The 26,311-nt window shown below is 50.5% G+C and overlaps 3 protein-coding genes across 3 annotated transcripts; 1 reads left to right on the top strand and 2 right to left on the bottom strand.

Annotated features, from left to right (window-relative positions):
- Positions 1 to 381: 381 nt before the first annotated feature.
- On the bottom strand, positions 382 to 12,954 carry TRIM35 (tripartite motif containing 35). The gene is made up of 7 exons (XM_063153207.1): positions 12,867 to 12,954; positions 9,990 to 10,443; positions 7,210 to 7,305; positions 5,756 to 5,986; positions 4,648 to 4,670; positions 4,231 to 4,352; positions 382 to 1,089 (listed from the first exon to the last, which is right to left on the bottom strand). The coding sequence occupies exons 1-7, from the start codon at positions 12,941 to 12,943 to the stop codon at positions 530 to 532; spliced, it is 1,563 nt and encodes a 520-aa protein (XP_063009277.1). The 5' UTR covers positions 12,944 to 12,954; the 3' UTR covers positions 382 to 529.
- Positions 5,890 to 7,237, top strand: LOC134416510 (uncharacterized). The gene is made up of 2 exons (XM_063153219.1): positions 5,890 to 6,016; positions 6,148 to 7,237. The coding sequence occupies exons 1-2, from the start codon at positions 5,997 to 5,999 to the stop codon at positions 7,235 to 7,237; spliced, it is 1,110 nt and encodes a 369-aa protein (XP_063009289.1). The 5' UTR covers positions 5,890 to 5,996.
- Positions 12,955 to 17,848: 4,894 nt separating the features above from the next.
- Positions 17,849 to 25,063, bottom strand: DRC1 (dynein regulatory complex subunit 1). Its single transcript, XM_063153394.1, is given in 8 exon segments — positions 17,849 to 18,126; positions 18,207 to 18,347; positions 20,137 to 20,273; positions 20,377 to 20,463; positions 22,367 to 22,456; positions 22,594 to 22,766; positions 24,674 to 24,760; positions 24,763 to 25,063. Coding segments are annotated over 8 exon segments (1,137 nt in total). The 3' UTR covers positions 17,849 to 18,005.
- Between the last annotated feature and the right edge of the window lie 1,248 nt (positions 25,064 to 26,311).

Genomic DNA, 26,311 nt, shown 5'->3' with positions numbered 1-26,311 from the left:
GGATTTGATAAAAATAGATTTATTAAATTCTTTTATTTTTTAATAAAATAGTCTAATAAATTTAGTAAATTATTAATAAAATTCAATACAGGGTTGAAGGATGGGAGTTCTGCTGGTGGTTGCCTTTTTGTGCTGTCCCAAACAGGGAGAATCCTCATCCAGCCAAATCCCGTGGGATTTTCCCATTCCAAGAGCCGGGATAAGAATCACAGCAGGGATTCCTGAATCCCTGAAAACTGCAGGAAAAAACCCCTAAATCCTTTAATTCCTTATTTGTCAGATAAATCCCTTCCTCCCAAAGCATTCCCAGCTTGGATCCACCACAGAGAGCTCCAGGAAAATTTGGGATTTGGGCACAGAACCACACGGGGGCGAGAGATATATTGATAATATTTCTAATGTTTATTAATATTTAATAACAATAAAAACCTGAGATAATACAAACATTTTTTCTCCCTGCGTATTTTTTCCTTTTCTGTTTTTCCTGTAAAAGCAGATGAAGAACCCCACCAGGAGGCAAGGAGACGTTCTAGGTCGGGACATCCTCAAGGACGCGGACCCGGAGCGGGCAGATCCGGAGCGTCTTGGCGTTGGAATCGCCCTGGGTGTTGCCCACGTAGAAATAGGGGAAGACGGCGCAGCCGAACTTCTCGTGGAAGGTGTAGATGTGGCTCTGGCGGTCGGCGTCGTAGAAGGAGAGCTCGCCCTCGGTGCAGTCCAGCTCCACGCGGACGCGCCGGATGTTGCCCAGCCCCGTCTGCGAGCGTATGGTGTTGGACGCCCGGCACTCGTCCTTGCCCTGCAGGTGGTAGATGTACCAGAAGCCGGAGCGGGTGTCGTGGTGGTAACTCCAGGGGGAGCCTCCGTGGGGCCGCGAGACGCCCACCCGCCAGTTGTCAAGGCCGCCCAGGTCCACCTCCCAGGTGTGGAAGCCTTTGGAGAAGCCGCGGGAGCCCAGGACGCAGGGGGCGGAGGTGAAGCGCTCCGGGTTCTCCACGGAGCCTTTGTAGCTGCACAGGGTGACGCTGGCGAGGTCCTCGGAGACGGAGAGCCAGCCCGCGGCCGAGTTGGGGTCCAGGCTGAAGGGGACTGCGGGGAAGGGGAAGGTTTTATGGGAAGTTTGCTCCGTGGAGCCACCCGTGGACCCATTCACACATGGATCCTTCCATCCCTACATGGATCCTTCCATGCATTCATCCATGGATCCCTCCACCCCTCCATCCAGCCATGGATCCTTCCATGGATACATCCATCTGTCCCTCCATCCATGGATCCATCCATCCCTCCCTCCATCCATCCATGGATCCATGGATCCCTCCCTCCACCCATAGATCCTTCCATGGATTCATCCATGGATCCCTCCCACCTTCCATCCATCCATGGATCCTTCCATGGATACATCCGTCTGTCCCTTCCATCCATGGATCCATCCATCTGCCCATCCATCCATCCATGGATCCATGGATCCCTCCCTCCATCCATAGATCCTTCCATGGATTCATCCATGGATCCATCCATCTGCCCATCCATCCATGGATCCTTCCATGGATACATCCGTCTGTCCCTTCCATCCATGGATCCATCCATCTGCCCACCCATCCATCCATGGATCCATGGATCCCTCCCTCCATCCATAGATCCTTCCATGGATTCATCCATGGATCCCTCCCACCTTCCATCCATCCATGGATCCTTCCATGGATACATCCGTCTGTCCCTTCCATCCATGGATCCATCCATCTGCCCATCCATGGATCCATGGATCCATGGATGGATCCCATGGATCCCATGGATGGATCCAATGGATCCATGGATCCCTCCCTCCATCCATAGATCCTTCCATGCATTCATCCATGGATCCCTCCATCCCTCCATCCAGCCATGGATCCTTCCATGGATACATCCGTCTGTCCCTCCATCCATGGATCCATCCATCTGCCCATCCATCCATCCATCCACGGATCCATGGATCCTTCCCATCATCCATGGATCCTTCCATGGATTCATCCATGGATCCCTCCCACCTTCCATCCATCCATGGATCCTTCCATGGATACATCCGTCTGTCCCTCCATCCATGGATCCATCCATCTGCCCATCCATCCATCCATGGATCCATGGATCCCTCCCTCCATCCATAGATCCTTCCATGCATTCATCCATGGATCCCTCCATCCCTCCATCCAGCCATGGATCCTTCCGTGGATACATCCGTCTGTCCCTCCATCCATGGATCCATCCATCTGCCCATCCATCCATCCATCCACGGATCCATGGATCCTTCCCATCATCCATGGATCCTTCCATGGATTCATCCATGGATCCCTCCCACCTTCCATCCATCCATGGATCCTTCCATGGATACATCCGTCTGTCCCTTCCATCCATGGATCCATCTCTCCCTCCCTCCCTCCCTCCATCCATCCATGGATCCTTCAATGGACCCATCAATCTGTCCCTCCATCCATGGATTGCTCCCTCCATCCATCCATGGATCTTTCAATGCATCTGTCCATCTGCCCCTCCATCCATGGATGCCTCCAAGGATCCAACCATCCATCCATCCATGGCTTCATCCATGGATCCATCCATGGATCCATCCCTCCATCCATCCATCCATCCCTCCATCCATGGATCCATCTATCTATGGATCCTTTCATAGATCCATCCCTCCATCCATCCATGGATGCCTCCATGGGTCCATCCATCCATCCATGGATCTACCATTAATCCCTGGATCCATCCATCCATCCATCCATCCATCCATCCATCCATCCATCCATCCATCCATCCATCCATCCATCCATCCATCCATCCACGGATTCATCCTACACCCATGCCTATCCATGGATTTGTCCCTGGCAAACGCACATTCCCAAGTTTCCCTTTTTGAGGAACCAGCCCGTCCCTTCACTTCCCCGATCCCCAATCCCATCTCCACATTTCCCATCTTTCCAGACCCCACCACCACCATTTTTAGGGAAGAATCCATCTCCACATTTCCCATCACCACCATTTTTAGGGAAGAATCCATGTCCACATTTCCCATCACCACCATTTTTAGGTATGAATCCATCTCCACATTTCCAGACCCCACCATTTTTAGGGAAGAATCCATCTCCACATTTCCCATCTTTCCAAACCCCACCATTTTTAGGGATGAATGCATTTCCACATTTTCCATTTTTCCAGACCCCACCACCATTTTTAGGGATGAATCAATCTCCACATTTCCCATCACCACCATTTTTAGGGAAGAATCCTCCACATTTCCCATCACCACAATTTTTAGGGATGAATCCACTTCCACATTTCCCATCTTTCCGGACCCCACCACCACAATTTTTTGGGATGAATCCACTTCCACATTTCCCATCTTTCCAGATCACATCAGCACCATTTTTAGGGATGAATCCATGTCCACATTTCCCATCTTTCCAAACTCACCGACACCATTTTTAAGGATGATTCCATTTCGACATTTCCCACCACCACCATTTTTAGGGAAGAATCCCTCTCCACATTTCCCATCTTTCCAGACCCCACCACTGCATTTCCCATTTTTCCAGATCCCATCACCATTTTCTGGGATGAATCCCTCTCCACATTTCCCATTTTTCCAGATCCCATCACCACCATTTTTAGGGATGAATCCATGTCCACATTTCCCATCTTTCCAGATCCCATCGCCATTTTCTGGGATGAATCCCTCTCCACATTTCCCATTTTTCCCAGACCCCACCACCACCATTTTTAGGGATGAATCCATTTCGACATTTCCCATCTTTCCAGATCCCATCACCATTTTCAGGGATGAATCCCTCTCCACATTTCCCATCTTTCCAGATCCCATCACCATTTTCAGGGATGAATCCCTCTCCACATTTCCCATCTTTCCTGACCTCACCACCACCATTTTTAGAGAAGAATCCACCTCCACATTTCCCATCTTTCCAGATCCCATCACCACCATTTTTAGGGATAAATCCATTTCCACATTTCCCATCTTTCCAGATCCCATCACCATTTTCAGGGATGAATCCCTCTCCACATTTCCCATCTTTCCAGATCCCATCACCACCATTTTTAGGGATGAATCCATCTCCATATCTCCCATCTTTCCAGGCCCCACCACCACCATTTTAAGGAAAAATCTTTCTCCATTAGGAATGGATTTCCCATTTTTCCACCCCCTGGAAAACACCATTCCCGACATTCCCGGCTCCTCACCGGTGGTGATGGTGTCCAGCATCTTCTTCCACACGTTGTACTGCAGCGATCCCAGGTATTTGGCCACATCCAGGAGCAATCCCGAGGAAACAGCCTCCGGCTCCTCGGCCGTGCAGGCGATCCTGGAGCAAGGAATGACCGTGGAGAAAGGAGTGGGATGAGGAACCCGGTATTTCCCAAACTTTTCATCCCTCAATTCCCACAAAATCTGGAATTTAACGCTTCCCACAAACCCTGAAAATTCTGCTTTGTGTCCCCGCCGTACTGCCTGGAACACCCAGGAGACGCTGGAATTTTCTTGGAGCAGGAACTTTAGGAGACCCCATCCAGCCAGCAGGATGGGCTCAGCCATCCCCAAATTCCCATGGATTTGGGAATTCCATGGATTTGGGAATATATGATGGGATCAGGACCTACCTCCGCTTGCGGTTCTTGTGGGTCTGGAAAAGAAAAGATAAAGAGGGATCAGATCCTGGATGCCGCTGGAATTCCAAGGATTACACAGGGGAGATGGGAGAAGGATCCCGGTGGGAATTACCGTGGGAAATGTGGGAATTACCATCGGGAATGTGGGAATTACCACCAGGAATGTGGGAATTACTATGGGGAATGTGGAAATTACCATTGGAAATGTGGGAATTACCACCAGGAATGTGGGAAGTACCATGGGAATGTGGGAATTAGCATGGGGAAATGTGGGAATTACTGTGGGGAATATGGGAATTACCATGGGGAATGTGGGAATTACCCCCGGGAATGTGGGAATTACCAATGGGAATGTGGGAATTACCATGGGGAATGTGGGAATTACCACAGGGAATGTGGGAATTACCATGGGGAATGCCAGAATTACCCCCGGGAATGTGGGAATTACCACGGGGAATGTGGGAATTACCATGGGGAATGTGGGAATTACCAATGGGAATGTGGGAATTACCACGGGGAATGTGGAAATTACCACGGGGAATGTGGGAATTAACTGTGGGAATGTAGGAATTACCGTCGGGAATGTGGGAATTACCACGGGGAATGTGGAAATTACCATGGGGAATGTGGGAATTGCCACCAGGAATGTGGGAAGTACCATGGGGAATGTGGGAATTACCATGGGGAATGCTGGAATTACCATGGGGAATGTGGGAATTACCAATGGGAATGTGGGAATTACCACGGGGAATGTGGGAATTACCATGGGGAATGTGGGAATTACCAATGGGAATATGGGAATTACCATGGGGAATGTGGGAATTACCATGGGGAATGTGGGAATTACCAATGGGAATATGGGAATTACCATGGGGAATGTGGGAATTACCATGGGGAATGTGGGAATTACCACCGGGAATATGGGAATTACCACCGGGAATGTGGGAATTACCATGGGGAATGTGGGAATTACCAATGGGAATGTGGGAATTACCAATGGGAATGTGGGAATTACCACGGGGAATGTGGGAATTACCATGGGGAATGTGGGAATTACCAATGGGAATATGGGAATTACCATGGGGAATGTGGGAATTACCATCAGGAAGGTGAGGTCGTCCCACTGGCAGTCGGCCTGGAGCCGCGCGGCCTCGTTGAGCAGGACCTGGCTGGCCTTGCTCAGCTCCTCCATCTTTCCCTGGATCAGGTCCTGCTTCTGGTCCGTCTCCTCCCGGATCTGCGCCAGCACGGCCTGCTCCTCGTCCCACAGGAACTTGTGCAGCTTCTCGAATTCCCACTTCACCTGACACTCCAGACGCTCCGATTCCTCCTGGGAATGAATGTCGGTACCTTGCTCCAGGTGGGAACGGTGGAAGTGCCCGAATTCCCTGGATTCCTCTTTCCCAGAGCTCAGGGATCACTGGGATCATGCTGGTCTCCCCATATTCCCATTCCCACTTCCCAAATCCCTACCCTGCTCTCCTTTCCCAGGATGGAATCAATGCTCCAGCCCCGGCTGCATGTGCAGGATCAGGATCACGATCAATCCCACCTCTGGAGCACAAGAACTCTCTGGATTCCTCCTTCCCAGAGCTCAGGGATCACTGGGATCATGCTGGCTTCCCCAAATTCCCATCCCCACTTCCCAAATCCCCATCACTCCCCTTTTCCAGATGGAATCAGTGCTCCAGCCCCAGCTGTATGTGCACGATTTGGATTGGGATCAATCCCAGCTCTGGAGCACCAGAATTCCCTGGATTCCCATTCCCAGCACTCAGGAATCCCCTGGGATCACGCTGCCCTTCCCAAATTCCCATCCCCACTTCCCAAATGCCCACAGCTCTCCTTCTCCACGTTGGGATCAGGGCTTCACTCCAGCTGCATTCCCAATCAGGACCAGGCCTTCACTCCAGCTGCATTCCCATCTCTGGAGCACCAGAATTCCCTGGATTCTCCTTTCCCAGCACTCAGGGATCACTGGGATCATGCTGGCTTCCCCAAATTCCAATCCCTGCTTCCCAAATCCCCATCACTCCCCTTTTCCAGATGGAATCAATGCTCCACCCCAGCTGCATTCCCAGTCAGGTTTGGGATTGAGATCAAATCCCACCCCTGGAGCACCCAAATTCCCTGGATTCCCCTTTCCCAGAGCTCAGGGATCACTGGGATTGTGCTGCCCTTCCCAAATTCCCAACCCTGCTTCTCAAATCCCCATCACTCTCATTTTCCAGATGGGATCAATGCTCCACCCCTGCTGCATGTGCTGGTGTGGGATCAGGATCAATCCCACCTCTGGAGCACCCAAATTCCCTGGATCCCCCTTCCCAGAGCTCAGGGATCACTGGGATCACGCTGCCCTTCCCAAATTCCAATCCCCACTTCCCAAATCCCCACTGCTCTCCTTTCCCAGATGGGATCAGTGCTCCGCCCCATTGAACATGCAGGACTGGGATCAGGATCCGGATCAGGACTGGGATCGGGATCAGGATTGGGATCGGGATCCAGAACCGGATCAGGATTGGGATCAATCCCGCCTCAAGAGGGAACACGCACCTCGTTGTGCCGGGCGATGCACTCGTAGGATCTCCGCACGGCCCCGAAATCCTTGGCTTTCTCCCGCAGGGAAGACTCCATGTTCGCCAGCTTGGCCTGCGGGGAGGAGACACCCTCAGGACTCCCCCATTCCTGGGATTTTCCAGGACTTTTCCAGGAAAAACACTCCCAGAGCCGGATCCTTGCTCCATCCAACTGCTCTCCTCAGGCAGCCGGGAGGAAGAGGAGCTTTGATCCATAGGGAATCTTTCTCCCTAGTTTTTAGGGATATCCCATCCCTGCTCATCCTGGTGCTGTTGACAGCCCCATTCCCACTCCCATTCGCATTCCCATTCCCATTCCCACCCATCCCATTCTCATTCCCATTCTCATTCCCATTCCCATTCCCATTCCCATTCCCATTCCTGTTCCCATTCCCACTCCCACTCCCATTCCCATTCCCATTCCCATTCCGGTTCCCATTCCCCATTCCCATTCCCGATCCCATTCCCACCCCCATTCCCACTCCCACTCCCACTCCTACTCCCATTCCCATTCCCATTCCCATTCCCGTTCTCATTCCCATTCCCACTCCCACTCCCACTCCCATTCCCACTCCCACTCCTACTCCCATTCCCATTCCCATTCCCATTCCCATTCCCATTCCCACTCCCACTCCTACTCCCATTCCCATTCCCATTCCCATTCCCATTCCCACTCCCACTCCCATTCCCATTCCCATTCCCGTTCTCATTCCCATTCCCATTCCCACTCCCACTCCCATTCCCACTCCCACTCCTACTCCCATTCCCATTCCCATTCCCATTCCCATTCCCATTTCCATTCCCATTCCCGTTCTCATTCCCATTCCCACTCCCACTCCCATTCCCATTCCCATTCCCACTCCCATTCCCACTCCCACTCCCATTCCCATTCCCATTCCCATTCCCACTCCCGTTCCCGTTCCCATTCCCATTCCCAGGAACCCCAGCCAAGCTTTTCCCGCCACATTTGAAATCCATCGGGATGAGTCAGGGCGGTGCCGGCTGTTTTCCAGCATGTCCTGGCAGCATTCCCAGCTCCTGGCTGCATCCCATCCCCTCCTCCTCCTCCTCCTTTCTGCTGGAATTGAGCAACTCCCAAATCCCAACCCCACTCCCAAAGCCTGGAATAACCGGCGTGGCCGGATCCGAGCTGGGATCAAGGGAATCACCGGGAATAACCATCCCGCTGCCCTTCCCCGCGGGATCGTTATCCGGGATGGCGCTGGATAATTAAAGGGCAGCAGAGCATCCAGCAGCCGCCACACGCCCGCAGGGAAGCGTGGCAGCCTCATCCCAAATCCTGGGAAATCTGGGACAGCTCCAGGTTTTAGGGATGCCTCTCTTTGTCATCCTTCCGTGGATGCATCCATGCATCCATCCATCCATCCATCCATCCATCCATCCATCCATCCATCCATCCATCCATCCATCCATCCATCTCTGTTCATCCATGGATTCATCCCTCCATCCATCTATGGATCCATCCATGAATCTATCCACATCCATCCATTGATCCATCTCTCCATCCATCTCTGTTCATCCATGGATCCATTTATCCATGGATCCATTGCGCCCTCCCTCCATTCTTAGATTCATCCATCCCTCCATCCATCCATCCATGGATTCCATCTATGGATCCATCCCTCCATCCATCCATCCATTCCTCCATCCATCTACATCCATGCATGGATCCATCCATCCGTCCATGCATCCATAGATCCATCCATAGATCCATCCATAGATCCATCCATAGATCCATCCATCCATCCATCCATCCATCCATCCATCCATCCACATCCATCCCTCCATCCATGGATCCATCCTGCATCCATAGATCCATCCATGGAATCCATCCATCCATCCATGGAACCATCCCTGTTCATCCATGGATCCATTCCTCCATGAATCCGTCTGTCTATCCCTCCATCCGTCCATCCATCCATCCATCCATCCATCCATCCATCCATCCATCCATCCATTCATCCACACCCATCCATCTATGGATCCATCCACATTCATCCCTCCATCCATGGATCCATTCATCCATCCATCCATGGATCCATCCATCCATCCATCCATCCATCCATCCATCCATCCACCCATCCATCCATCCATCTATGGATCCATCCACATTCATCTCTCCATCCATAGATACTTCTGTGGATCAATCCCTCCCTCCATCCCTGTTCATCCATGGATCCATCCCTCCAGTCATTCATGGATCCATGCATGGATCCATTCATCCACATCCATCCATGGATCCATCCATCCATCCCTGCATCCCTGCATCCATCCATCCATCCATTCATGGATCCATCCATCCATCCCTGCATCCATCCCTGCATCCATCCCTGCATCCATCCATCCATCCATCCATGGATCCATGGATCCATGGATCCATGGATCCATGGATCCATGGATCCATCCATCCATCCATCCATCCATCCATCCATCCATCCATCCATCCATCCATCCATCCATCCCTCCATCCATCCATGGATCCATGGATCCATCCATCCATCCATCCATCCATCCATCCATCCATCCATCCATGGATCCATGGATCCATGGATCCATCCATCCATCCATCCATCCATCCATCCATCCATCCATCCATCCATTATCCATCCCTCCATCCATGGTTCCACCCATCCCTGCATCCATCCATCCATCCATCCATCCATCCATCCATCCATGGATCCACCCCTCCATCCATCACGCATACGATCCATCCCTCTCTCCCTCCCCACCCCTCACCCTAAAATCCGCCGCCGCCTCCTGCACCGGCCTCATCTTGTGGCCCTGGTGCTCCTTGGAGCTCTGGCACGAGAAGCACGCCAGCTCCTTGTCCTCCATGCAGAAGAACTTGGACTCCTCGTGGTGCGCGGGGCACAGCGCCACGCCTCGGCCCTGCCGCTGCCCTTCCTCCCTCAGCACCAGCTCCACCAGGTTCCTCAGCGTGCGGTTGACGCGGAGCTGCTCCAGCGAGGAGCTCTCCTTGCACAGGGGGCACTCGGGCCGCCGCTGCTCCCACGAGCGGGTGATGCAGCCCTTGCAGAAGTTGTGGCCGCACGGCAGCGTCACGGCCTCCCGGAAGGGCTCGTAGCACACCGGGCACTGCAGTTCCTCCCTCAGGCGCGGCGTGCTGGACGGCGGAGCTGCCGAGCTGCTGCCGCTGCTGGGGCAGGGGTGATCGTCTCTGTTCTCCATGCTGCGGGATTTTTAGGAGTGAGATTTAATTATTTTTTTGATTTTTTTGATTTTTTTTTTCTTTCCCGAGCTGCCCCGACCGGACAAACGGCTCCGCTTTCTGATGCAACCGCTCCGGTTTCCTGCCGGTGACTCAGCCGCGCTCCGTCCCGCCCGCTGACAACGCCCCGGGGCCGCGGCCGAGGGGGTTCCGCACCGCGGGGACGGCGGCAAAAGCGGACGGGACCCCCCCCAGTCCCGCGGTCCGACCGAGACCCGAGCACCGGGCACGCCCGGGGCAGCTCCGGTGCCCGGTTCGGGATCCCCAGGTCCCTGTCCCGGTCCCGGTCCAAACGGACTCCAGCGCTGCTCCGGTGCCCGGTTCGGGATCCCCAGGTCCCCGTCCCGGTCCAAACTCCAGGGCTGCTCCGGTGCCCGGTTCGGGATCCCCAGGTCCCGGTCCCGGTCCAAACGGACTCCAGCGCTGCTCCGGTGCCCGGTTCGGGATCCCCAGGTCCCGGTCCCGGTCCAAACGGACTCCAGGGCTGCTCCGGTGCCCGGTTCGGGGTCTCCACGGCCCGGTCCCCCAAAATCCGGAGCTCGGTTTTGGATCCCCAGGTCCCGGTCCCACCTCCGGGGTCGCTCCGGTGCTCGAACCCCACGCCGGGGCTACCCCGGTGCCCCAAACTCGGGGTTGTTCCATTGCCCGGTTCTGAGTCCCCAGGTCCCGGTTTCAGTCCCCCAAACTCGGGGCAGACCCAGTGCCCGGTTCTCGATCCTCAGATCCCAGTGCCCCAAAATCGGGGCTGCTCCGGTCCCCCAAACTCAGGACAGCCCCGGTGCCCGGTTCTGGGTCCCCAGGTCCCGGTCCCCCAAACTCAGGACAGCCCCGGTGCCCGGTTCTGAGTCCTCAGGTCCCGGTGCCCCAAACTTGGGGCTGCCCCGGTGCCCGGATCGGAGTCCTCAGGTTCCGGTCCCCCAAACTCGGGGCAGCCCCGGTGCCCGGTTCTGGGTCCCCAGGTCCCGGTTTCGGTCCCCCCAAACTCGGGGCTCCCCCGGTCCCGGTTCTGGGTCCCCAGGTCCCGGTTTCGGTTCCTCAAACTCGGGGCTCCCCCGGTGCCCGGATCCGGCTCCCCCACCCTCTCCCGAGGCAGCTCCGGTGCCCGGTTCCGGCCCTCACGTCCCGGTCCACACATCCCGGACCCGGCTCGCGCCTCCGGGGCTGCTCCGGTGCCCGGATCCCTCCCGTTCCTCCCCAGCACAGCCCCGGTGTCCGGAGCTGGACCGTCTGTCCCGAACCCGCATTTGGACCCTCAGGTTCCCCTCGGTTCCCGGGCCCGGGGCAGCCCCGGTTCCCCAAACTCGGAACCGGAACCGGACCGGTGTCCCCCGAGCTCACCGGCCTCGGGTGTCCCGACCTCCAATCCCGGGGCTGCTCCTCTGCCGGGAGCCCCTCCTTTCCCGGGACCCCCAACTCCGGTGCCCGGTCCCGGTCCCCAACCCCCGGAACGGACCCCTGTCCCCATCACGGGACCATTCCGGTGCCCGGTCCCGGTTCCCAACCCCCGGAACGGACCCCTGCCCCCATCCCGGGACTATTCCGGTGCCCGGTCCCGGTTCCCAACCCCCGGTCCCCCAATCTCGGGACCCCTCCGGTGCTCCGTACCCCAATCCCGGTGCCCCAATCCCGGTACCCCACCCCTGGAACGGTCCCTGTCCCCCATCCCGGGGCCACTCCGGTGCCCGTACCCCAATCCCGGTGCCCGGTCCGGGTCCCCCAAACCCGGAACAGCCCCGGTCCCCAATCCCGGGGCTGCTCCGGCGCCCGATCTCTCGGTTCCCAACCCCCGGTCCCCCATCCCGGGTCCACTCCGGCGTCCCGTACCCCAATCCCGGTGCCCGGACCGGGTCCCCCAAACCCGGAACTGCCCCGGTGCCCCATCCCGAGGCCATTCCGGTGGTCCGAACGCCAATCCCGGTGCCCCAATCCCGGTGCCCGGTCCCGCTCCCCCAACCACGGAACAGCCCCGTACCCCATCCCGGGGCCACTCCTTTCCCGGTCCCCCAATCCCGGTGGCCGGTCCCGGTCCACCAAACCCGGAACAGCCCCGGTCCCCCATCCCGGGGCCACTCCAGCTCCCGGTCCCCCAATCCCGATCCCGGTCCCCTAAACCCGAAACGGCCCCGGTCCCCCTAACCCGGGGCCGCTTCGGTGCCCGATCGCGGTTCCCAACCCCCGGTCCCCCATCCTGGGACCAGTCCGGTGCCCGTACCCCAATCCCGGTGCCCGATCCCGGTCCCGCTCTGTCCCCTCACCCCACTCGCGCTCCACGCGGCGCTGTCCCGGTCCCTCCCGGCCCTTCCCGGTCCCTCCCGGTGCCGGTGCCGGTTCCGGGGTTTCCCCGGTGCCCCGGGCGCTGCGGCAGGGCTGGGTGGGGGTCTCACCTCGCGGACCGGCCCGGGCTCCGCTCCCTCCTCCGCTGCAGGCGGCGCGGGGGTCCCGCTCGGCCTCGCTGCGACATCGCCGCGTCCCTGATATCCCCGGCGCCCGCGGAGGGCGGAGCGGGACGGGACGCTCGGGACGAGGCTCCGGGGGAGGCTCCCGGGGCCGGCCCGGCCCCTCCCGGCCCCCGGCGGCACCGGGACCCCTCCCCGGCCATTTCGGGGTCCCAGAAATGCCAAAAGTCGGCGTTTCCTCCGCTGCCGTTCCAGAGAAACCCCCCCGGGATGATCCAGGCGTTGCCCATTCCCGCTTTTCCCCTTTTCCACCCGTTCCAAAATTCCCCCCTTTTATTATTTTTTTTGTTGTTTTTGTTTTTTTAACGTTCCTACCCCGGGAGGCGCCTCCCAAATTCTCCCGCTCCTCCACCGCACAAAAAAACAAAATTAAAAAGAATTCCGCCGTGGGAAGCGGGAGGAATCGAAAAATCATCAAAGGAGAGAAAAACAACAGGGAAAAAAAAAAGGAAAGAAAGAAAGAAAAAGAAGAGGAAAAAAAAGGAAAAAAAAGAAAGGAAAAAAAAAAAGAAAGAAAGAAAGAAAAAGAAGGAAAAAAAAGGAAAAAAAAAAGAAAGAAAAAAAAAAGAAAGAAAGAAAGAAAAAGAAGGAACAAAAAGGAAAAAAAAGAAAGAAAAAAAAAAGAAAAAGAAGGGGAAAAAAGAAAAAAAAAAAAAGAAAAGAAAAAAAAGAAAGAAAGAAAAAGAAGGGAAAAAAGGAAAAAAAGAAAGAGAAAAAAGAAGGGATATAAAAAATTTAAAAAGAAGGGGAAAAAAGAAAGAAAAAATAAGAAAAGGAAGGAAAATAAAGACGAAATAAAAAAAGGAAAATATGGAAAAAAAAGGGAAAAAAAGAAAGAAAAATAAAAAAAGGAAGGGGAAAAAAAGAAATCAAAAAAAGGAAGGGGAAAAAAGAAAAAATAAAAAGGGAAGGAAAATAAAGAAAAAAATTTTAAAAGAAGGAATAAAAATTTTAAACAGAAGGGGAAAAAAAGAAAGAAAAAATTTAAAAAAGGAAGGGAAAAAAGAGGAAAGAATAAGGAAAAAAGAGGAAGGGAAATAAAGAAAAAATTTTAAAAAGAAGGAAAAAAATTTAAAAAAGGAAAACAAAGAAAAAAGAAAAAAAGAAAAAAAACATAAAAAAAGAAGAAAGAAAAAAAGAAAAAAAGGAAGAAAAAAATAAGAAAAAAAGGAAGGAAAATAAAGAAAAAAATTTTTAAAAAAGGAAAAAAATTTAAAAAGAAGGAGAAAAAAAACCAAAGAAAAAATAAAAAAAGGAAGGAAAAAAGAAAAAAAGGAAGGAAAAAATAAGAAAAAATAAGAAGAAAAGGAAGGAAAAAAGAAAGAAAAAATTAAACAAAGGAAGGAAAAAATAAGAAAAAATAAGAAGAAAAGGAAGGAAAATAAAGACAAGTAGGAACAAAATTAAAAAAGAAGGAACAAAAAGGAAAAAGAGAATAAAGGAAGAAAAATAGCGAAAAAAATTTAAAAAGAAGGAAAAAAAAGAAAAAAGGAAGAAAAGAAGAAAAATAAGAAACAAAAGGAAGGAAAAGGAAGAAAAAATTAAAAAGAAGGAAAAAATTTAAAAAAGAAGGGGAAAAAAAGAAAAAAAGGATGAAAATAAGAAAAATAAGAAAGAAAAGGAAGGAAAAGAAAGAAAAAATTAAAAAGAAGGAAAAAAATTTTAAAAAGAAGAGGAAAAAAGAAAAAATAAAAAAAGAAAAAAGAAAAAAGAAAAAAAAAGAAAAAAGAAAAAAGAAACGAGAAAAAGAAAGAAGAAAGGAAAACAAAGAAGGAAGAAAAAAAGAGAAAAAAAGAAAAAGAAAAAAATAAAGCTGTTTTTCCCATTCTTCAGAGCCGTTGTTTTCCAGCGGCTGCGAGCCCAAGGTTAAAGATAAAAGCGGCTGAGAATCCGTGCCCGGAACGTGGGAAAAAAATCCCTGCTGGAAAAATCTCAGCCCAGAATCTGTGGGGAATTTTGGGAATCAGGGAAAGGGGATTTTTGGGAAATTGGGGTGGAATTTCTGGGAGAAGCCAGAGGGGGAAGCAGGAAGGATCTTGGGATTATTTAGGGTGCAAAACCTTCGGGAATAATCAGCAAATTCCAGGGTTTGTGTCCCCCCTCCCAAATCCACAGGGATTTGAAATCCCAGCAGGAAAATCCTTTCCGGGCAGGATTCCAAGCCTCGAGAATTCCACGGGGTTTTAACAGCCAGGGATCCTTGGGAATGTCGGGAAATTTGGGAATTTGGGAAGGGATTCGTCCCCTGGGAAGGTGGGGAGGGGCTGGGCTGGAATTGCCAGAGAATTCCCTGAGAGAAGCGTCCAGGGAAAGGCTGGAGCATCCTGGGATTGTGGAATTGCCGGAATTCGAGGATTCCAGGCCTCAGATCTCATCAGTTTGTGGCACTTCCCAAAATCCTGGGAATTCCCTGGAAAATGTGGGGTTGGAATTGGGGTGGGATTTAAGCTTCCATCCCGGAATTCGAGGATTCCAGGCCTCAGATCCCACAGTTTTGTGGCACTTCCCAAAATCCTGGGAATGCCCTGGAAAATGTGGGGTTGGAATTGGGATGGGATTTAAGCTTCCATCCTGGAATTCCAGGCCCTAAATCCCATCAGTTTGTGGCAATTCCGAAAATCCCGGGAATTCCCTGGAAAATGTGGGGTTGGAATTGAGACAGGATTTAAGCTTCCATCCCAGAATCCCAGGTCTCAGATCCCACAGTTTTGTGACAATTCCCACAATTCCATTAATTTCCTGGTTCATGGAAAATGTGGGGCTGGAATTGGGATGGGATTTAAACTTCCATCCTGGAATTCCAGGCCCTAAATCCCATCCGTTTGTGGCACTTCCCAAAATCCCAGGAATTCCCTGGATCCTGGAAAATGTGGGGCTGGAATTGGGATGGGATTTAAGCTTCCATCCTGGAATTTCATGCCCCAAATCCCATCAGTTTGTGGCACTTCCCAAAATCCCGGGAATTCCCTGGAAAATGTGGGGTTGGAATTGAGATGGGATTTAAGCTTCCATCCCAGAATTTGGAAATTCCAGGCCTCAGATCCCATGAGTTTGTGGCACTTCCCAAAATCCTGGGAATTCCCTGGATCGTAGAAAATGTGGAGCTGGAATTGGGGTGGGATTTAAGCTTCCATCCCGGAATCTGGGAATTCCAGGCCCTAAATCCCATCAGTTTGTGGCAATTCCCACAATTCCAGTAATTCCCTGGATCGTGGAAAATGTGGGGATGGAATTGGGGTGGGATTTAAGCTTCCATTCTGGAATCTGGGAATTCCAGGCCTCAGATCCCACAGTTTTGTGGCACTTCCCACAATTCCAGGAATTCCCTGGAACATGGAAAATGTGGGGTTGGAATGGGATGGGATTTTTGTTTCCATCCTGGAATTCCATGCTTCAGATCCCACGGGTTTCTGGCACTTTCTACAATTCCAAAATTTCCTGGATCCAGGAATTCCCTGGATGGTGGAAGGCGTTGGGGCTGGGATGGGATGGGATTTAAGTTTCCATCCTGGAATTCGGGAATTCCATCTCCCAAATCCCACGAGTTTGTGGCACTTCCCACAATTCCAGGAATTCCCTGGATCCTGGAAAATGTGGGGTTGGAATTGAGATGGGATTTAAGTTTCCAACCCGGAATTTGTGGCACTTCCAACAATCCCAAGAATTCCCTGGACCAGTGGAACCCCTGGATGTGCTCACACAGATCCAGGTTTGGGAACGATTTATTAACCCCTGCCAGGAATTCCTGGCTCAGATCCAGGGAAATCCACACCCGGCCCCGGCGATTCCCGGCTTTTGCTCCGTCCCGGTGGGATCCATGTCCGGAATATTCCCGGGAATCCAAGGCTGAGCTCACGCCTCAGAATTCCAGGCCTCAGATCCCACAGTCTTGTGGCACTTCCCAAAAGTCCAAGAATTCCCCGGATCGTGGAAGGTTGGGGTTGGAATCGGGGTGGGATTTAAGCTTCCATCCCAGAATTTGGGAATTCCAGGCCTCAGATCCCATGAGTTTGTGGCACTTCCCACAATTCCAAGAATTCCCTAGATCCTGGAAAATGTGGGGTTGGAATTGGGGTGGCATTTAAGCTTCCATCCCAGAATTTGGGAATTCCAGGCCTCAGATCCCCATGGGTTTGTGGCACTTCCCACAATTCCAGGAATTCCATGGATCCAGGAATTCCCTGGATTTTGGAAAGTTTTGGAGTTGGAATTGGGGTGGCATTTAAGTTTCCATCCTGGAATTTGGAAATTCCAGGTCTCAGACCCCACAGTTTTGTGGCACTTCCCACAATTCCAAGAATTCCCTGGATCCTGGAAAATGTGGGGTTGGAATTGAGATGGGATTTAAGTTTCCAACCCGGAATTTGTGGCACTTCCAACAATCCCAAGAATTCCCTGGACCAGTGGAACCCCTGGATGTGCTCACACAGATCCAGCTTTGGGAACGATTTATTAACCCCTGCCAGGAATTCCTGGCTCAGATCCAGGGAAATCCACACCCGGCCCCGGCGATTCTCGGGTTTTGCTCCGTCCCGGTGGGATCCACGTCCGGAATATTCCCGGGAATCCAAGGCTGAGCTCACACCTCAGAATTCCAGGCCTCAGATCCCACAGTCTTGTGGCACTTCCCAAAAGTCCAAGAATTCCCCGGATTGTGGAAGGTTGGGGTTGGAATCGGGGTGGGATTTAAGCTTCCATCCCGGAATTTGGGAATTCCGGGCCTCAGATCCCATGAGTTTGTGGCACTTCCCACAATTCCAAGAATTCCCTAGATCCTGGAAAATGTGGGGTTGGAATTGAGATGGGATTTAAGTTTCCAACCCAGAATTTGTGGCACTTCCAACAATCCCAAGAATTCCCTGGACCAGTGGAACCCCCGGATGTTCTCCCATTCCCTGCTCACACAGATCCAGCTTTGGGAACGATTTATTAACCCCTGCCAGGAATTCCTGGCTCAGATCCAGGGAAATCCACACCCGGCCCCGGCGATTCCCGGGTTTTGCTCCGTCCCGGTGGGATCCACGTCCGGAATATTCCCGGAATAATCCCAGGAATCCAAGGCCGAGCTCAGGGGCACCCGCCTTGTGCGGATCCCAAATATTCCTCCAGCAGCATTCCCAGCTCCGTGTTCTGCCGCTGCAGGGCCGTGGCCTCGGAAAACAGCTCGGACCTCCGGGTCAGCACTTTGCTGGGGAAGGAACGCCGGGAAAATCCGTGGGAAATCCCTGGAATTGTCCCGGCCCTGCTCCCGCCCCGCCGGGCACTCACTGATATTCCACGAGCGCGGCTCCGAGCGCGTCCCAGAGTTTGAGTTTCCGCTGGGGAATGATGTGGGTCATGGCTTCCCAGTATTCCCCGTCCTTGGAATTGTCCCGCACGTCCTGGAGTTCCCTGGGGGGTCCCTCGTCCCTGGGGAGGGAGAACGAATCCTTGGGATGGAGATCAAATATTTGGGAATTGTGGAAAAGCCTTTGGGATGGAGATAAAAACCGTGGGATGGAGAAAAACACCTTGGGATAGAGAAAAACACCTTGGGAATAGAGAACAAATTTTTGGGATGGGAAAAAAAATCTTGGGGATAGAGAAAAAAACCTTGGGAAGGAGAAGAAAACCTTGGGATTGAGAACAAATCCTTGGGAATCGGGAATTCAAAATTTGGAAACAAATCCTTGGGAAGGAGAACAAATCTTTGGAATGGAGAGCAAATGTTTGGAATGGAGAGCAAATTGTTGGAGTGGAGAACAAATCCTTGGGATGGAGAGCAAATCCTTGGGATAGAGAACAAATCCTTGGGAAAGAGAACAAAACTTTGGGATGGAGAACAAATCCTTGGGACGGAGAAAAAAACCTTGGGATAGAGAAAAACACCTTGGGAATAGAGAACAAATTTTTGGGATGGGAAAAAAAATCTTGGGGATACAGAAAAATCCTTGGGAAGGAGAAGAAAACCTTGGGATGGAGAACAAATTTTTGGCATGGAGGAGAAACTCCAGGAATGGACAAAAAATTCCTGGGATGGAGAAAAAAACCTTGGGAAGGAGAGAAAATATTTGGGACGGAGAACAAATCTTTGGGAAGGAGAGCAAATCCTTGGGATAGAAAACAAATTTTTGGGACGGAGAACAAATCTTTGGGAAGGAGAGCAAATCCTTGGGATAGAAAACAAATTTTTGGGATGGAGAACAAATCTTGGGGATAGAGAAAAAAACCTTGGCTATTGGGAATTCAAAATTGGGAAAGATTCTTGGGAAAGAGAACAAAACTTTGGGATGGAGAGCAAATCCTTGGGAGGGAGAACAGATCTTTGGGAATAGTGGACAAATCTTTGGGATGGAGACTAAATCCATGGGAATACAGAACAAATTCTTGGGAGGGAGAACAAATCTTTGGGAATAGTGGACAAGTCTTTGGGATAGAGAACAAATCCTTGGGAATCGGGAATTCAAAATTTGGAAACAAGTCCTTGGGAAGGAGAACAAATCTTTGGAATGGAGAGCAAATGTTTGGAATGGAGAACAAATTGTTGGAATGGAGAACAAATCCTTGGGATGGAGAGCAAATCCTTGGGATAGAGAACAAATCCTTGGGAAAGAGAACAAAACTTTGGGATGGAGAACAAATCCTTGGGACAGAGAAAAAAACCTTGGGATAGAGAAAAGCACCTTGGGAATAGAGAACAAATTTTTGGGATGGGAAAAAAAATCTTGGAGATAGAGAAAAAAAACTTGGGAAGGAGAAGAAATCCTTGGGATTGAGAACAAATTTTTGGGATGAAGAACAAATCTTTGCAATAGACAAAAAATCCTTGACAATTGAGAATTCAAAATTGGGAAACAAATCATTGGGATGGAGAACAAAACTTTGGGATGGAGAGCAAATCCTTGGGAGGGAGAACAGATCTTTGGGATAGAAAACAAATTTTTGGGATGAAGAACAGATCTTTGGGATGGAGAACAAATCCTTGGAATAAAGAACAAATCCTCGGCAAGGAGAACACACTCCATCATTTTCTCCCTTCCCAGCTCCGGGATCATCTCCTGTCTGGTTCATTCCCAGCCTTGGGAATCTCCTGCTCCCTCAGGAAAGCTTGGGAATCTCTTTTTCCAAACAGAACCACCCCGGAACTCCCAGGACATTCCCTGGATCCCGGATTGGCTCCATCCCGGCGCCGCCAGCCCCGCCCCGCCCCCGTTCCCACCTCAGCTTGGGAAATTCCTGCAGGAATTCCCTCAGGATGGTCAGGACGTGATCCGCCTGGATGGCCGGGATCTGAGCGGGGGAATCGTGCTGGGAGCGAGATCCGCTCCGCCCGGCCGCATCTCCCGCCTGGCTGACCTGGAGGGAGCAAAGCCGGCTGTGGAATTTTCGGGAATTTTCCTTCCTGGAATTCCTGGGATGCGTTCCCGGGATCTGCTGGGGTCTCCCCCGGAGATCCTACCGGGATCCTGGGCGCGTGGTGGGTTTCGTAGTCCAGGAAAAAATCCACGAGGGCGCGCAGCTCGTCCTCGTCCTCGACGCGGAGGGCCTGGAAAAGCGGGAATGCCCTCAGGGATGGGGAGGGGGAAGGAAGGGGATTGAGGGAAGGGAAGGGATGAGGAAAATTTCAAGGAAATTTCAAGGAAAGGAAATTTCAAGGAAAGGAAATTTCAAGGAAATTTCAAGGAAATTTCAAGGAAAGGAAAGGAAATTTCAAGGAAGGAAAGGAAAGGAAAGGAAATTTCAAGGAAAGGAAATTTCAAGGAAAGGAAATTTCAAGGAAAGGAAATTTCAAGGAAAGGAAAGGAAATTTCAAGGAAATTTCAAGGAAATTTCAAGGAAATTTCAAGGAAATTTCAAGGAAAGGAAAGGAAATTTCAAGGAAAGGAAATTTCAAGGAAAGGAAATTTCAAGGAAATTTCAAGGAAATTTCAAGGAAATTTCAAGGAAATTTCAAGGAAAGGAAATTTCAAGGAAAGGAAATTTCAAGGAAAGGAAATTTCAAGGAAAGGAAAGGAAAGGAAATTTCAAGGAAAGGAAAGGAAATTTCAAGGAAATTTCAAGGAAATTTCAAGGAAATTTCAAGGAAATTTCAAGGAAATTTCAAGGAAATTTCAAGGAAAGGAAAGGAAAGGAAAGGAAAGGAAAGGAAAGGAAAGGAAAGGAAAGGAAAGGAAAGGAAAGGAAAGGAAAGGAAAGGAAAGGAAAGGAAAGGAAAGGAAAGGAAAGGAAAGGAAAGGAAAGGAAAGGAAAGGAAAGGAAAGGAAAGGAAAGGAAAGGAAAGGAAAGGAAAGGAAAGGAAAGGAAAGGAAAGGAAAGGAAAGGAAAGGAAAGGAAAGGAAAGGGGAATTTTCCAGGTGCAGAAGAAATGCTGGAATCCTGGGAAATGCTGGATAAGCAAGGAATGGTGGGAAGGGGCTGATGTGGGATAGCCATGGAATATCAATGGATGGGAAAGTCTGGGAAGAGGCTGGAGGTGTTTAAAAAGTTGGGATGGGCTGGAGATGGGAATTCAGGAATCGTGGAGTGCTCTGGGTGGGAAGGGACCTCACAGCTCATCCCGTTCCATGGGCAGAGACACCAAACCTTGGGCACCGCCAGGAATCCAGGGATTCTCTGGGAATCCCAGCCCAGCCAGGAATCCCTTCCCAAGATCCCACCATCCCCAGCTCCCCTTTCCCACTGGAAGCCATTCCCTGCCTCCTGCCCCTCCAGCCTTCATCCCAAATCCCAAATCCCAAATCCCAAATCCCGGCTCTGGAATCCCAATTTTCCCTCTGGAAAAGGCTCCAAGGATTCCCTGGATCCTTCCCTGGTCCAGCTGCACATTCCCAGCTCTCCCAGCCTGCCATTGGATCCAGCCCCATCCTGATTCCTTCTTGAGAAGGAATTTTGGGATCCAGGGGCTTCCCTGGGAATTCAGGACTCCAGGAAGGGTCTCCCTTCCCTTTTCCATCCCCGAATTCCATAAAAATCCCTCGGGATGGATCCTGAGTGTCCTTGATCCCAGAATCCCAGAATGGTTTGGGATGGGATCCCTGGACCTTCAATCCCATCCCAGGGACACTTCCCACCATCCCAGGGTGATCCAAATCCACCCTGGGACACTGCCAGGGATTCTCTGGAATTCAGCCCAGCCAGGAATCCCTTCCCAAGATCCCACCATGCCAAGCTCCCCTTTCCCACTGGAAGCCATTCCCTGGCTCCCTCCATCCCTTTCCCAAACTCCAGCTCTCCTGGAGCCCCTCGAGGGATTCCCTGGATCCTTCCCTGATCCAGCTGCACATTCCCATCCCCACCTCCTCCTGCTTCTCACCATCCCAATCCCCATCCCAATGCCAATGCATCAATGCCAATGCCATCCAATCCCAATCCCAATCCCAATCCCAATCCCAATCCCAATCCCAATCCCAATCCCAATCCCAGTCCCAGAAGATCCCACCCCAATCCACCTCAAAGATGTTTCGGAGCTGCTGGACGTCATTCTTGGGTCCCACCACCTCCCTCAGCGGCTTCAGGAGTTTGTTCTCCAGCAGGAACGTCTTAGGAAAAACGCCGGGAAGAGGCGGCAGGGTGAGAATTCCCAGCCCTCATTCCAAAGGGATCCACAAAAAATAAAAAAAAATTGAAAATCAGGTTTTGGGGCCGATCCTGGATCCCGAGATCCGGCACTGCTCACCGATTCCTCGCTCATGACCTCCAGGATTCTCCGGAGGGTTTTGCTGGGAATTCCCGGTCGGGATGTGATTCTGTCATCCCTCTTTTCCTGGTTTTCCTTCCCTCCCTCGGCGCTCTGGGCTCCTTTCTTCCCACTCTTCCTCCCTTCCTGCTCCGCTTTTCCAGGCTTGTTCCCTGAAAATCAGGCGGGGAAAAATCATGGCAGGAATATCCCTTGGAATGAGCCAGCTCAGGGATGGAGACTCCTGGAAAATCCCAATTCGAGCAAGGTCCCAAACCGTGGGAATCCCTGGAAAACAAAGCTCCTGGGATGAGAGCTAAATCCTGGGAAAACCAGGAAAAATCATGGCGGGAATATGCTTGGAATGAGCCAACTCAGGATGGAGACTCCTGGAAAATCCCAACTGGAGCAAGATCCCAAACCATGAGAATCCCTGGAAAACAAAACTCCTGGGATGAGAGCTAAATCCTGGGAAAACTGGGAAAAACCCAGTGGGAATATCCCTTGAATGAGCCAACTCGGGGCTGGCAAATCCTGAAAAACTCCCAACTGGAACAAGATCCCAAACCATGAGAATCCCTGGAAAACAAAGCTCCTGGGATGAGAGCTGGTTCCTGGGAAAACCAGGAAAAATCACGGCAGGAATATCCCTGGGAAATATTCCAGGGAATCCCTGGAAAACAAAACTCCTGGGAAAACTGGGAAAATCATAGCGGGAATATCCTTTGGAATGAGCCAACCCAGGGATGGAGACTCCTGGAAAATCCCAATTCGAGCAAGGTCCCAAACCGTGGGAATCCCTGGAAAACAAAGCTCCTGGGATGAGAGCTAAATCCTGGGAAAACGGGGGAAAATCATGGCGGGAATATTCTTGGAATGAGCCAACTCAGGGCTGGTGACTCCTGGAAAATCCCAACTGGAACAAGATCCCAAACCGTGGGAATCCCTGGAAAACAAATCTCCTGGGATCACAGCTGCTTCCTGGGAAAACCGGGAAAAATCGTAGCGGGAATATTCTTGGAATGAGCCAAATCAAGGCTGGCAAATCCTGAAAAATCCCAAGTGGAACAAGATCCCAAACCGTGGGAATCCCTGGAAAACAAAGCTCCTGGGACGAGAGCTAAATCCTGGGAAAACTGGGGAAAATCATGGCAGGAATATCCTTTGGAATGAGCCAAATCAAGGCTGGCAAATCCTGGAATATCCCAACTGGAGCAAGATCCCAAACCGTGGGAATCCCTGGAAAACAAAGCTCCTGGGATGAGAGCTGGTTCCTGGGAAAACCGGGAAAAATCACGGCAGGAATATCCCTGGGAAATATTCCAGGGAATCCCTGGAGAACAAAACTCCTGGGAAAACTGGGGAAAATCATGGTGGGAATATCCTTTGGAATGAGCCAAATCGAGGCTGGAAACTCCTGAAAAATCCCAACTGGAACAAGATCCCAAACCGTGGGAATCCCTGGAAAACAAAGCTCCTGGGATGAGAGCTGCTTCCTGGGAAAACTGGGAAAAATCGTAGCGGGAATACCCTTTGGAATGAGCTAAATCGAGGCTGGCAACTCCTGAAAAATCCCAACTGGAACAAGATCCCAAACTGTGGGAATCCCTGGAAAACAAAGCTCCTGGGATGAGAGCTGCTTCCTGGGAAAACTGGGAAAAATTGTAGCGGGAATATCCTTTGGAATGAGCCAAATCAGGGCTGGCAACTCCTGAAAAATCCCAACTGGAACAAGATCCCAAACCGTGGAATCCCTGGAAAACAAAGCTCCTGGGATGAGAGCTGGTTCCTGGGAAAACTGGGAAAAATCATGGCGGGAATATCCTTTGGAATGAGCCAACTCAGGGATGGTGACTCCTGGAAAATCCCAACTGGAGCAAGATCCCAAACCGTGAGAATCCCTGGAAAACAAAGCTCCTGGATGAGAGCTAAATCCTGGGAAAACCAGGAGAAACCCAGTGGGAATATCCCTTGGAATGAGCCAGCTCAGGGCCAGCAAATCCCGGAAGATCCCAAGGATTGGCGGGACACGAGAACCTTTCCAAGGCGGAAAATTCCCAAGGGATTCAGGGATTCCCACCTTCCAGGAGCTTGGTGGCCAGCTCCATGGCCTCCCTCTTCTCCTGGACGTCTCCCAGGGGTCCCACGTTGTCCATGAACCAGAACTGGGCTCTTCCCACGGCATTCCCAGCTGCTGCACGTGGATGATCCGATCGGCGTCCAGAACCTCCCGGATCAGCGCCTTGGCCTCCTCCTCGTTCACCATCCAAACCTGCCGGAACCGATCCACGCGGCTGCGCGCCAGGTGCCTGGGAAAATGTGGAAAAAATTCCACTTGTTCCTTTTTTAAAAAGAGTAAAAGTTTAATTGTAATAAAATTGTAAAAATAAATAATATAATTGGAGTCATAAAAATCTGGATCATTAGGGTTTAGGATAATAAAATTGTAATAAAATTCCTCGTTCACCATCCAAACCTGCCGGAACTGATCCACGCGGCTGCGCGCCAGGTGCCTGGGAAAATATGGAAAAAATTCCAATCCTTCTTTTATTTAAATTTTAGAAGTTGTAATAAAATTAGGGAAATAAAAATCTGGATAATTCAGATTTAGGATAATAAAATTGTAATAAAATTCCTCGTTCACGATCCAAACCTGCCGGAACCGATCCACGCGGCTGCGCGCCAGGTGCCTGGGAAAATGTGGAAAAAATTCCAATCCTTCTTTTATTTAAATTTTAGAAGTTGTAATAAAATTAGGGAAATAAAAATCTGGACAATTAGGACTTAGGATAATAAAATTGTAATAAAATTCCTCGTTCACGATCCAAACCTGCTGGAACCGATCCACGCGGCTGCGTGCCAGGTGCCTGGGAAAATATGGAAAAAATTCCAATCGTTCTTTTATTAAATTTTAGAAGTTGTAATAAAATTGTAAAAATAGTAATAAAGTTAGAGAAATAAAAAATGTGGATAATTAGGATTTAGGATAATAAAATTGTAATAAAATTCCTCGTTCACCATCCAAACCTGCTGGAACCACTCGGCGCTGCTGAGTGCCAGGTGCCTGGAAAAATATGGAAAAAATTCCAATCGTTCTTTCATTTAAATTTTAGAAGTTGTAATAAAATTGTAAAAATAGTAATAAAGTTAGAGAAATAAAAATGTGGATAATTCAGATTTAGGATAATAAAATTTAGGTAATAAAATTCCTCGTTCACGATCCAAACCTGCCGGAACCAATCGGCGCTGCTGAGCGCCAGGTGCCTGGAAAATATGGAAAAAATTCCAATTGTTTTTATTAAAAGAGTAAAATTTTAATTGTAATAAAATTGTAAAAATAGTAATAAAGTTAGAGAAATAGAAATCTGGACAATTAGGACTTAGGATAATAAAATTGTAATAAGATTCCTCGTTCATGATCCAAACCTGCTGGAACCGATCCGCGCGGCTGAGCGCCAGGTGCCTGGGAAAATACGGAAAAAATTCCAATCGTTCTTTTTAAAAAGAGTAAAAGTTTAATTGTAATAAAATTGTAAAAATAGTAATAAAGTTAGAGAAATAAAAATCTAGACAATTAGGATTTAGGATAATAAAATTGTACTAAAATTCCTCGTTCACGATCCAAACCTGCCGGAACCGATGGATGCTGCTGAGCGCCAGGTGCCTGGAAAAATATGGAAAAAATTCCAATCGTTCTTTTTTAAAAAGAGTAAAAGTA

This window comes from Melospiza melodia, chromosome 3, assembly GCF_035770615.1.
Source record: "Melospiza melodia melodia isolate bMelMel2 chromosome 3, bMelMel2.pri, whole genome shotgun sequence".
In the NCBI taxonomy this organism is placed as follows: domain Eukaryota; kingdom Metazoa; phylum Chordata; class Aves; order Passeriformes; family Passerellidae; genus Melospiza; species Melospiza melodia.
This window is presented reverse-complemented; position numbering and strand designations above follow the sequence as displayed.

Bases quoted from the DNA above. Each gene is read 5' to 3' on its own strand.
- LOC134416510 (XM_063153219.1), top strand. From the start codon at position 5,997: ATGTCGGTACCTTGCTCCAG. The intron at 6,017-6,147 runs GTGGGAACGGTG...CTCCTTTCCCAG, and splicing joins ATGTCGGTACCTTGCTCCAG to GATGGAATCAATGCTCCAGC.
- TRIM35 (XM_063153207.1), bottom strand. From the start codon at position 12,943: ATGTCGCAGCGAGGCCGAGCGGGACCCCCGCGCCGCCTGCAGCGGAGG. The intron at 10,444-12,866 runs GTGAGACCCCCA...AAAATCCCGCAG, and splicing joins AGCCCGGGCCGGTCCGCGAG to CATGGAGAACAGAGACGATC. The intron at 5,987-7,209 runs GTGCGTGTTCCC...ATTCATTCCCAG, and splicing joins GCATCGCCCGGCACAACGAG to GAGGAATCGGAGCGTCTGGA.